Below are 12,537 nucleotides of genomic sequence, written 5' to 3'. Positions count from 1 at the left end.
TTTTCCTGTGGACCGGAAGTCGCGGCCGGACAGTAATATTACTACTTCCGGTCGCGGCTTCCGGATTTGTGCACTTGGACCAGCGGCAGCAAACGGAGCGGACGGGCCGGAGGGAGCCGCGGCGGCAGGAGCAGGTAAGAGATTTCAATGTATGTTCGTGTTTGTGTGTGTTTACTACTGTATGTAAACCTACTACACTGTGTGTTAGCTTAAAAAATGGCGACACACAGTGTAGGAGGTTACACCGTTCAAACCCCTCGTTTATCCCGGCACTAGCCAGGATAAAGGAGGGGGGATGCTGAGAGCTCACTAGAGCGAGGGCTTTTTACCCAATTTTGCAAAGCTGCAATTTTGGGGATAGCTCCATCTAGTGACCAAAAATGGGTAGTATTATAAATTAGAATTAATTTATAATATTTCCTGACTCGTGAAAAAAATAAAAAAAATTTGAACAATGTTTAATCACCCACACACTAAATGTTTAATTTAAAAAAAAAAAAACATGTTTTTCTGGCAACACATTCCCTTTAAAAGGCACAGAGAATATTCTTAGTTCTTAGTCTTCCTAGTATGGCAATAGGATGTAGGAGAAGCTCTATTTTTTTTTTTTATTATTATTTTCTTTGCATCAATTCATTTTTTGGCATACACTAGATGTGCTAAAAAAAATCTGATCGGGTAAGGCACAACTGCTGGGACCACAACCAATCTCAAGAACAGAGAATGCACAGCTCTCTTCGCAGTGAAAAAGTGAGCGTGAATGCATACTCAGGCTGGGTTCACACGACCTATTTTCAGACGTAAACGAGGCGTATTATGCCTCATTTTACGTCTGAAAATACGGCTCCAATACGTCGGCAAACATCTGCCCATTCATTTGAATGGGTTTGCCGACGTACTGTGCAGACGACCTGTCATTTACGCGTCGTCGTTTGACAGCTGTCAAACGACGACGTGTAAAAATACAGCCTCGTCAAAAGAAGTGCAGGACACTTCTTTCAGACGTAATTTGAGCCGTACTTCATTGAACTCAATGAAGCACAGCTCAAAATTTACGGCTGTCAGAGAAGCCTCACAAAATGCCAGGAGGAGGAATTACGGCTGAACCGAGGCAGCTGTTTTCTCCTGAAAACAGTCTGTCATTTCAGCCGTAAAAGCCTCTCATCGTGTGCACATACCCTCAATCTTCATTAAAATCATTGGGAGATACACAACCTTCCCCACCAGGATCAGGGGCCCAAACAATCCTCTTATTGGGTTTGTAAGGTTCCCAGCAGTCTGGCCACCATTGATTACACTTTTTTGGAATATCAAGGTTAGGCCTCATTTACACGAGCGTATTATACGCGCGTGCGACGCGCGTGCTTTTCACGCGTGTCGTACGCACCTATAATAGTCTATGGGGCTGTTTAGACGATGCATGAATTTTGCGCTGCGTGAGTGCGTTGCGTAAAACTCACGACATGTTCTATATTCTAGCGTTTTTCACGCAACACGCACCCATTGACTTCAATGGGTGCGTGAAAACAACGCATGCCACACGGACGGTCCTGCGTTGCATGCGCGAAAAACACGCAAGAGCTGTTATGTCCATTCTAATTAGTCTATAAAGCTACACAAAGCTACTCCAAACCAGGAAGTGCCTGCCTTTCAAGTGCGAGGGGGCAAGTCTAGCCAGTGCCAGGAGAGTTGTGTGCGGATATTTTTGAGCGTTTCACAGCCATACTACAGCCATGCCGCGCGGGATGGATGTGGAGCGCCTCATACTTTTTGTCCAGGAGCATCCAGCGATATGGGATACCAGATGTGAGGAGTATCATAACAGGACGGTGAAGGAGGACGCATGGGAGTTGGTGGCCAAAAACCTCTTTGGGCAAGAGTGGGAGACTGGCCGAACCCGGGACCGCACTCGGTTGGGTGAGTACCTGGCATTTTCTGTCAATGCCTGTCATGCCTATCGAAAACCTGGGCCCTGTATGTGTATTGCGCTCATTAGCACGAGAAACTTTGGTGGAGCAGGTGCTTCCCCACGTCCCACCGCATTGCCATTGCAGGGCCCTTCATTTTGAAGTGAGAGGTGATAGTTCTGATGGCGTGTTATGTTTTTGTTACATCCAACAGTTCAAGATATCAAGACACGGTGGCGGAGCTGCCGTGATCAATTCAGGCGAGAGATGGGTGACAAGGGACGCAGCGGAGATGGGGCATCTCGCAAACGGCCCTACATTTATACTAAGCAGCTGATGTTCCTGAAGGACATCATGGATATGCGCACGTAAGCGTTTATGCCGTTGCATGAGTGTAATGTGTGTTTGCCAAGGTCCTGTATGCCAACGTGTTGTTGTGGGCAATGTTAGATATTGTACTCATAATTTTTTTGCTCCTTGTAGAACCACCGACAATTTGGAGGACACAGCAGAGGAGACTGACGTGGGGGAGTCTGTGGCCGAACCCCCTGCTCCCAATATCCTGCCACCCAGCCCCGAGCCGACACCCCAGGAGCCCGCACCAGGCCAGTCAGAACGGCCGGTTGCCTCTCCAGCCCAGGAGCGGCCCGTGCGAGCCCGCAGTCGGCGTGTTCGTGCCCCACAGCCCTCCACATCTGCCCAGGTGGATACGCGGGTACTGGACTATCTGAGGCGAGCCGCAGAGGAGGATGGGAATGATGCCTTCGGCCGCAGCATTGTCCCCCTCCTACGCCTGGTGCCGATGGACCTTATGGGCCGTCTGCAGGCGTCGATCGTCACATTGATCGACGCTTGCAGACCGCCACACAATCCCCATATGTGTTTCACGGCAATAGAGCAGTGGCGAAATAATTACATGCCGCCACCCACGGCCCAGGTGCCTGGCCAATTCCACCCTGTTCCCCAGATGGGCCGGCCGCATCCATACATGCGCCCTATGGCTCCCCACTTCGCAGGGCCCACATTCCACCCACCACATCAGCACCACTATGCTGGCCAGGAACAACCTACCCAGCTCCAGGTCCAGCATAGTGGTGCTGAAATGCAGGCATATGCCTCCCCAGGACAACTATACCAACACCTCTGAGTGTGTTGGTGCCAATATATTTGGACGGCACTGTTGTGTGTGGTGCAGGCCTGGCCACGTTTGTTGTGGGATCATGTTTTTATTTTGTATTTCGTTACACCATGTTGGTGTCTAAGTTTTTGTGCCCAAAATTTGGGATTGGTCCTAATCCGAAATTAAAAATATTCATGGTTAATGGTTTGATTTCGTTTTATTAATCATTTAGACCACACAACACAAGGTTTGCCACACATTTCCTTTGCCTACACTCTCACACACTTCTGGCCTTTTGGACCAATGCATGGCCATGTGATATGAGGTTTTAGTTAATCTCTCGGGGTTTGACATGGCTTGAAAGGGATTGCAAAGTTTAGGTCCTGCCATGGGCCCCGAAGCAAAATAAGTACACTTGCAATTGGACTTCCCTAACTGGAGTCCGCACAACAGGATATATTGGGAAAGTAAGTCGGCAACTGTGTAAAGTCCTGCTCAAACCCCGAGAGACATAAGCTCGCAACCCGCGTCAAGGGTCCTCATGTTTTGCGAGTCCCTACCCCAACCCCAACCACCAAAATAATCAAAACAAAAAAAGGCCACATCTCACGTGGGTAGTGAAGCCTCAAAAGAACATTCACCCCTTCAAAGGTCATCAGCCCCCCACGATGCTGGTCCAGATGGGCACTCAAAATATGCCGCCAAAGTATCACGAACTCGAAGGCCGGAGGAGACAGATCGGCCGAGAGGAATCACCGGGGCATTGTCAGTGGTGTCTGCATGTGTTAGGATATAGTCAGCATCAAAGTTTGCATCATTAATGCGGCAGAAGTTATGCAGAACTACACCCACTTGTATAACACGTGTGACATTCTGCATGGACAATTGCATTGTTGACAGAAAGACACGCCACCTGTTCGACATAATGCCAAAGGCGCATTCCACACATCGCCGAGCTCGGCCCAGGCGGAGATTGAACATGCGCCTACGGTCATCCAAGCCCCTTCTTGCAAAGGGACGCATGACTTGCCTTGTGAGTGCAAACCCCTCATCTGCCACGATTACATACGGGATTGGGGGCCCGCTGGAGCCCGGGAGGATGGAGGGTTCCGGCAACCCCAGTCGCCTATTCACGAGTCGCTTCCCCATTCTTGATGTACGGAATATGCGTGCATCTGCCGAGCTTCCATACGAGCCAATGTCAACAATAGTGAAACAATAATTAGTGTCCGCCAAGGCTAACAATACCATAGAAAAATACTGCTTGTAGTTATAGTATTGCGAGCCACTGCGTGGGGGCTTTCTCACACGAATGTGTTTGCCGTCAAGGGCACCAATGCAATTTGGAAATTCAATAGCTCTAAGAAATCCCTCTGAAATACTTAGCCACTGTTCTGTCGTGGGCTGAGGCATGACCGTGCTCTTTAACCTCTGCCACAACACGACACTGGTGGATATGACAATTAAGGAAATGGTGGTCACTCCCAAAAGAAATTCAAAATGCAACGAATGATAACTATTGCCTGTGGCCAGAAATCTAGAAAATAAAGAGAAAGAAAAAGAAAGGAAGAACACATGTTAGTGGGGGGCTGGTGAAGCAGACAGCGGCATGGACTAAGTTATAGTAGCTTCATACATACCTCAAGGTCACAAGCAGACGTTCCTCGGGCGAAATGCAGCGTCTCATGTTGGTATTCTGGTAGGTGAGACCAGAGCAAGTTTGCTCAAGCAGAAGGTCAAATGTGGCCACAGACAGGCGGCAGAAGGCTCGAAATTTGTCGGGATGCCGGCGTAAGTCCTCAAACAGGGTATGGAAATGCCCTTTTATTGTACGTTGGGCCACAAGTGGATGAACCCAAATGCGACTTCTTCCAGGCGTGTGGTGCTGCAGCATGTGTCGGCGCTGGCCAAACCGACGTGAGATCATCCAGAGAAGAAGCACACGCGCCAGTGCTGGCGAAGCCATAATAGTTGGGTGTCAAAGCGATTCCAATTTGAAGGGAAAAACAAACACTGTGGTTTCTGCAAACAGATTTCTACCAGCAAGCAGGGGTTGGGCCAGCTGGCCTATTTGTAGGCGGGCGTCCCACTAATCCCCTCTGCGTTTTTTACGCGCGATGCAAACGCTAGTCGTGCGCGCGTTTAAAACGCAATAAGGCTGCGTATACGCAGTGCATACGCAATACAAACGCGCGCAAAACGCGCCTTTTTTTGCGCGCGCAAAACGCACACGCTCGTGTAAATCAGGCCTTATATACAATTAAAAGCTTTAGTAAAAAAAATTCTAGATAAATGCCTTTATCTCAGTCTGATGTCCAAAGTTCAAGTGATCACGATGTATAATAACTTTTTGGTAGACATGTTAAATTTTTTACTTTTTTTTTTATATTGCATGCAATAATTATATTCTGAGAGTGTTGCCTACAGGGTTGGACTGGCCCACCAGAGTACAAGAAAATTCACTGGTGGGCCGTGTGGGTATGGGCCTACAATAACTTCATTCAAAGCTAATTTGAAGCCTATCATTTTCTGCTACGAACATTTATTACATAATTTATTCACAAATAACCTATTAGAATGTGTTAATGATAAGAGGCTTATGCACAATGATGACAGCATAATTTAGGATGCCTTTAAAGGCTAACTAAATGTTCAACAAACTTCTGATATGTCATAGTGACATGTCAGAAGTTTTGATTGGTGGGGGTCTGAGCACTGAGACCCCCACCAATCACTAAAACAAAGAGGCAGAAGTGCTTGTGTGAGCGCCGAGCTGCTTAGTTTCTGTTCGACCTTTCTCAGAAAGCCGATGTAACGATGTATGTGCTCAATAGAGAGTTTATGAGCCCGTACACCGCTACATCGGCTTTCCGAGAAAAGCCGTACAGAAAAAAAACGGATCAGCCTTCATATGAGTGCTCTGTCGCTTAGTTCTAGCGATCGATGGGGGTCTCAGTGCTCGGACCCCCACCGATCAAAACTTCTGACATGTCACTGAAGTTCTCCATCACAAACCTCGGACTTCCGGGGTCTGTGTCGGCAGCTCCGTAGGAATGAATGGAGCGCCGGTCGCACTTGTGCGCATGGGTGACCAGCGCTCCTTTCATTTTTATTGAGCTGCGCAGACGCCGGAAGTCAGAGGTTAGTCATGGAGAACTTCAGGGGACTTTCAGTCCCCTGTTCTCCTTATCGCTGCCAGCGATCACACATGTATCCCCTATCCTGTGGATATGTGATACATGTCTTTTGTAGGACAAACTGTAGGTCAAATTTTTTTGGGAGGGGGGATGCTGTATGGCGTTCCCTACAGGGGGGGGCTGTATGGCGTTCCCTACAGGGGGGGGCTGTATGGCGTTCTCTACAGGGGGGGCTGTCTGGCGTTCTCTACAGGGGGGCTGTATGGCGTTCTCTACAGGGGGGGCTGTATGGCGTTCTCTACAGGGGGGGCTGTATGGCGTTCTCTACCGAGGGGGCTGTGTGGCGTTATCTACAGGGGATGTATGGCGCTATCTACAGAGGGGGCTGTATGGCATTATCTACAGGGGGCTGTATGGCGTTCTCTACAGAGAGGGCTGTATGGCGTTATCTACAGGGGGATGTATGGCGTTAACTACAGAGGGGGCTGTATGGCGTTATCTACAGGGGGCTGTATGGCGTTCTCTATAGAGGGGGCTGTATGGTGTTATCTACAGGGGGATGTATGGCGCTATCTACAGAGGGGGCTGTATAGCGTTATCTACAGGGGTGCTGTATGGCGTTATCTACAGAGGGGGCTGTATGGCGTTATCTACAGGGGGGCCTGTAAAAAAGGCACTATCTACAGGGGGGGGGTTGTGTGACACCCAGGGGAGGGGGGGCCCCAGTCAAAATTTAGCTATGAGTCTTTCCTAGTTACGCCCCTGGTTGGAGCTCTAGGCTCAGCTCTTCGTAGTGATGAACTGCATGTTTAGTTAGTAGCATGACGGCCTAGGATTTACTTTATGTATTCATTTGTTTTCTGCTACGGCTTTTCTACCTAATAAAACTGGCTGAGGCCAGTAGTACCACACTGTGACTGGACTGTAGTCTGTTCTTACTGTGCCAAAAGTGCTTGTCTACCCATGGAGACAGCGATCCAGTGGGCTGCCCCCTTACAAATGCGGGCGCAGTAAGATCAGTATTGGCACAAGAATCTTGCCAGTTTGATGTCCTGGGTTAAATCGGCTGTGCTAGTTAAAAAGTCAAACACTGCAGATATGGAGGAAGTTGTTAAACAGCTGATCCAAGCAAAAGTTCAGCTGCAACAGGCTAATGCTCTACAGCAAAAGACTAATACTAACCAGCAGGAAACAAATCGTTTGCGTCTAGAGTCTACACAAGCCGCCTTCAGAGAGCAGCAGGTGATTAATAAAAATATGGTGGAGCAGATAAAGGTGCTGGCTGAAAAACCTCAACTCCAGGCAGAAGCTGCAGGTGCTGGAAGGGGAGTGCAAGCCTTGCTCCAGAAATTTACACCAGAGGATGATGTGGAAGCATTCCTCAGTATTTTTGAAAGGGCTGCAGAGAGAGAGACTTTCAGCAGATCGGTGGGCGGATACAGTTGCTCCCTTTCTCACTGGAGAGCCCCAAAAAGCCTACTTCGACTTAAGTGAGCAAGAGGCCAAGCAATAGGAGTAACACCTGCGGTTAGAGCCCAGCGGGTACACACCTGGACTTTCCACCTGGATAAAACAGCAAGGTCCCAGATGTATGACCTAATCCACCTGGCTAAAAAGTGGCTGTAGCCAGATGTTATCCCTGCTGGACAGGTCATCGAAAGAGTGGTCCTGGCCAGATTTTTTCAGAGCCCTGTTGTAATGACAGGGATAGGGAAACAGACAAGTGAGCCCTAATCTACCTGCCACTCAGTCCCTGCCTTCTTGCAATGACCCGCCCTAGGCGACGGGGTACAACTGGGCGACGGTCCCTACACTCAGTAAGTGCACGACAGACAACCAGACAAGGAAACACAGAACAAAGGGAAACGGGGAAGTTGCCCACGGCAACACCGTGAGCAACAAGAGTAGTAAACGAGCCGAGTCAAACTAGGAGAGTACGAGGTGCCAAACACAGAGCAGGAGAGTAGTGAAGAAGCCGAGTCAAACGAGGAATGTACGAGGTACCAAACGCAGAGCAGAAGAGTAGTCAGTAAGCCAAGGTCAATACGAAGCAGGGACAAGTAGTTCAAGAAGCTGCAGCAGGGCCAGGAAACCAACTGAGAAGAATCACAAGCAAGGAGGAACAGGAAAGGCAGGTATAAATAGACAGAGGGCGGGAGCTAGCTCCGTCTGGCCAGGCTGTGATAGGCTCTCCCACTCCTAAGCCTGCCATCCTGAGTGGTGGAAGATGGAGTCAGTCTCACAGACATAGAAGCAGGTGCAGACTGATTACCTATGGGTGTGGATACAGAAGCTGTGCCTGGCAGATCCTTAACACCTGTCCATCCGGATGCAACGCTGTGTCGGCCAAACTGAGCCCATAGATGCGGATCAGCTAGTCGCCATCGTGGAGAGATACCTGAATACTCGGCCAACCCCAAGGAACCAGAAGACCTCTGAACTGGGTAAGCCTGTTCCTAATCTCAAGGGGGAAAAGGAAGCCTGTAAAGGAGGTGTTAGCCAGGCCCGTAAGCCCAGTTAGACCGCAAAGGTCTATGAATGTAAAAAACATTGTGTGCTGGCGTTGTCAAGGGCTGGGCCATATGGCTGCCAATTCTTCCATAGTGGATTAGGCTGCGGAGTGTGATAGTGGGCAGAGACCATCACTGTTTGCTAGACCCGCCTACTCTGCCTTGTTCTCCCCAAACACAGAGCGACAAACCTGCCAGTTGATGATAGAGGGACACTCTGTGGAGGCTCTGTTGGACTCTGGTGACTCTTGTCCATGCCAGTTTGGTAGACACCCTTAAAACTGCAAAACAAGCGGATTAAAGTGGTCTGCATACTTGGAGATACAAAAGATTATCCCACTGCTGTGGTGTCTTTTGAAACTCCATGTGGAAATGTAACCCATGAAGTAGGGGTTGTAAAAACATTAATGCATAATATAATTGTGGGATGTGACTTTCCTTTGTTTTGGCAAATGTGGGAAAGGATTGAAAAATGTTTGACCAATATAAGTGTGAATGTGGTTGACCCTATCCCAGTGGGAGAGCCTGACATTGGGCAAGCAGTCGGGGTGACCCTGGGTGAAACGGAGAGTTCTCCCTTAGAGGTTTTTTCAGGAGATGTTGAGGAAGTCCCTGCTGAAATCGGTCTCCCTGACTTGCCAGTCTCCAGAGATAACTTTGGCACTGCTCAACTCAGAGACCCTACAATAACCCATGCCAGGTAAAATGTAAAAGTAATAAATGGGGTACCCCAAGACCCCGGGGCTGAGAAAATATTTCCCCATTTTGCCATGGAAAGGGGACTACTATATAGAGTCAGTGAAGTAGGGGGCCAAGTGGTGGAACAATTGGTAGTGCCTAAGACTCATCGCCAAAATGTGTTAGATCTAGCTCACTCACACGTGCTAGGGGGACATCTGGCCTATGACAAAACAAAAGACCGTATCTTGCAAAGGTTTTATTGGCCAGGGGTACATGAAGAGGTAAAAAGATATTGTGAATCCTGCCCACAGTGTGAATTACACAACTCTGTAGCAAATTTTAGGAGCCCTCTCGTGCCTCTACCGATTATTGAAACCCCCTTTGAGAGGATTGCAATGGATCTGGTAGGACATCTGGTGAAGTCTGCCCGGGGATACCAGCATATTCTGGTGATCCTTGATTACGCTACCCGCTAACCGGAGGCTATCCCACTAAGGAAGGTGTCCTCTAAGACCATTGCCAAAGACTTGTTCTCTATGTTTACCCGGACAGGGATTTCCAAAGAGATATTCACAGACCAAGGGACACCCTTCATGTCAAAACTTACAAAAGAGTTACAGTGGAGGAAATAAGTATTTGATCCCTTGCTGATTTTGTAAGTTTGCCCACTGTCAAAGTCATGAACAGTCTAGAATTTTTAGGCTAGGTTAATTTTACCAGTGAGAGATAGATTATATTAAAAAAAAAAGAAGAAAATCACATTGTCAAAATTATATATATTTATTTGCATTGTGCACAGAGAAATAAGTATTTGATCCCCTACCAACCATTAAGAGTTCAGCCTCCTCCAGACCAGTTACACGCTCCAAATCAACTTGGTGCCTGCATTAAAGACAGCTGTCTTAAATGGTCACCTGTATAAAAGACTCCTGTCCACAGACTCAATGAATCAGTCTGACTCTAACCTCTACAACAAGACCAAAGAGATTCTAAGGATGTCAGGGACAAGATCATAGACCTGCACAAGGCTGGAATGGGCTACAAAACCATAAGTAAGACGCTGGGTGAGACAAGGAGACAACTGTTGGTGCAATAGTAAGAAAATGGAAGACATACAAAATGACTGTCAATCGACATCGATCTGGGGCTCCATGCAAAATCTCACCTCGTGGGGTATCCTTGATCCTGAGAAAGGTGAGAGCTCAGCCGAAAACGACACGGGGGAACTTGTTAATGATCTCAAGGCAGCTGGGACCACAGTCTCCAAGAAAACCATTGGTAACACATTACGCCGTAATGGATTAAAATACTGCAGTGCCTGCAAGGTCCCCCTGCTCAAGAAGGCGCATGTACAGGCCCGTCTGAAGTTTGCAAATGAACATATGGATGATTCTGAGAGTGATTGGGAGAAGGTGCTGTGGTCAGATGAGACTAATATTGAGCTCTTTGGCATTAACTCAACTCGCCGTTTTTGGAGGAAGAAAAATGCTGCCTATGACCCAAAGAACACCGTCCCCACTGTCAAGCATTAAGGTGGAAACATTATGTTTTGGGGGTGTTTCTCTGATAAGGGCACAGGACTACTTTACCGCATCAATGGGAGAATGGATGGAGCCATGTACCGTCAAATCCTGTGACAACCTCCTTCCCTCCACCAGGACATTAAAAATGGCTCGTGGCTGGGTTTTCCAGCACGACAATTACCCGAAACATACAGCCAAGGCAACAAAGGAGTGGCTCAAAAAGAAGCACATTAAGGTCATGGAGTGGCCTAGCCACTCTCCAGACCTTAATCCCATCGAAAACTTATGGAGGGAGCTGAAGATCCGAGTTGCCAAGCGACAGCCTCGAAATCTTAATGATTTACAGATGATCTGCAAAGAGGAGTGGGCCAAAATTCCATCTAACATGTGTGCAAACCTCATCATCAACTACAAAAATGTCTGACTGCTGTGCTTGCCAACAAGGGTTTTGCCACCAAGTATTAAGTCTTGTTTGCCAAAGGGATCAAATACTTATTTCTCTGTGCACAATGCAAATAAATATATATAATTTTGACAATGTGATTTATTTTTTTTTTTTAATATAATCTATCTTTCACTGGTAAAATTAACCTAGTCTAAAAATTCTAAACTGTTCATGTCTTTGATAGTGGGCAAACTTACAAAATCAGCAAGGGATCAAATACTTATTTCCTTCACTGTATGTAAACTGTTGAAAATAACGCACTTACGTACCTCAGTCTACCATCCCCAAACAGACGGGTTGGTGGAGAGGTTCAATAAAACCTTAAAGGGGATGCTTAGAAAAGTGGTGGCCCAGGATGGAAATGACTGGGATTGTCTTTTACCTTACCTTATGTTTGCTGTCCGGGAGGTACCCCAAGCGTCTACAGGGTTTTCCCTTTTCGAGTTAGTTTATGGCAGACACCCCCGTAATCTGTTAGATATTGCCAAAGAGACTTGGGAGCATGAACCCACCGAATGCAAATCGAAAAAGTAATGCCCCTGGTAAGGGAACACTTACAGCAGGCCCAGGTGAGTCAGTTCCGGGTTTATAATAGGGCCGCTAAGATAAGGAGCTTCAGCCCTGGGGAAAGGGTCTTGATACTAGTCCCCACCATGGAAAGTGAATTTCTGGCTAAATGGCAAGGGCCTTATGCAATTGTAGAGAAGGTGGGGAGAGGTAAATTATCGGTTGCAACAACCAGGTAAACGCAAACCCTACCAAATTTACCATGTTAATTTAATTAAATCATGGAAGGACCATGAAGTGTTGGTGGCTACCGACAGTACGGGTAAAGTGATTCAGGTCTCTGGGATACCAGAGGTAAAGATTCCAAACACCCTGTCAGGTTCTCAAATACTAGAGGCCAGGGAGTTTGTACAGAGCAACAGAGATGTATTTTCTGAGCTACCCGGTCGAACCAAAGTAATTAAGCATGATATAATAACCGAACCACGCATCCGGGTAAACCAAAAGCCTTAGAGGGTGCACAATGCTAGACGTAAAGCAATAGCCGAAGAAGTGCAAATTATGCTAAAACTGGGAGTGATAGAGGAGTCACATAGTGATTGGTCCAATCCGATAGTCTTAATCCCAAAACTTGACGGCAGCTTACGCTTTTGTAATGACTTCCGGAAGCTGAATGCTGAATTCAAGTTTGATGCTTATCCAATGCC

The 12,537-nt window shown here is 47.5% G+C and overlaps 1 protein-coding gene across 1 annotated transcript; it reads left to right on the top strand.

Moving 5' to 3' along the window:
* Positions 1-2,149: 2,149 nt before the first annotated feature.
* LOC142658679 (uncharacterized) lies at positions 2,150-3,130 on the top strand. The gene is made up of 2 exons (XM_075834282.1): positions 2,150-2,275; positions 2,391-3,130. The coding sequence occupies exons 1-2, from the start codon at positions 2,175-2,177 to the stop codon at positions 3,052-3,054; spliced, it is 765 nt and encodes a 254-aa protein (XP_075690397.1). The 5' UTR covers positions 2,150-2,174; the 3' UTR covers positions 3,055-3,130.
* Positions 3,131-12,537: the final 9,407 nt, after the last annotated feature.

Source organism: Rhinoderma darwinii, chromosome 8 (assembly GCF_050947455.1).
Source record: "Rhinoderma darwinii isolate aRhiDar2 chromosome 8, aRhiDar2.hap1, whole genome shotgun sequence".
NCBI lineage: Eukaryota > Metazoa > Chordata > Amphibia > Anura > Rhinodermatidae > Rhinoderma > Rhinoderma darwinii.
The sequence above is the reverse complement of the archived record's forward strand: the minus strand, read 5'-3'. Positions and strand labels throughout refer to the sequence as shown.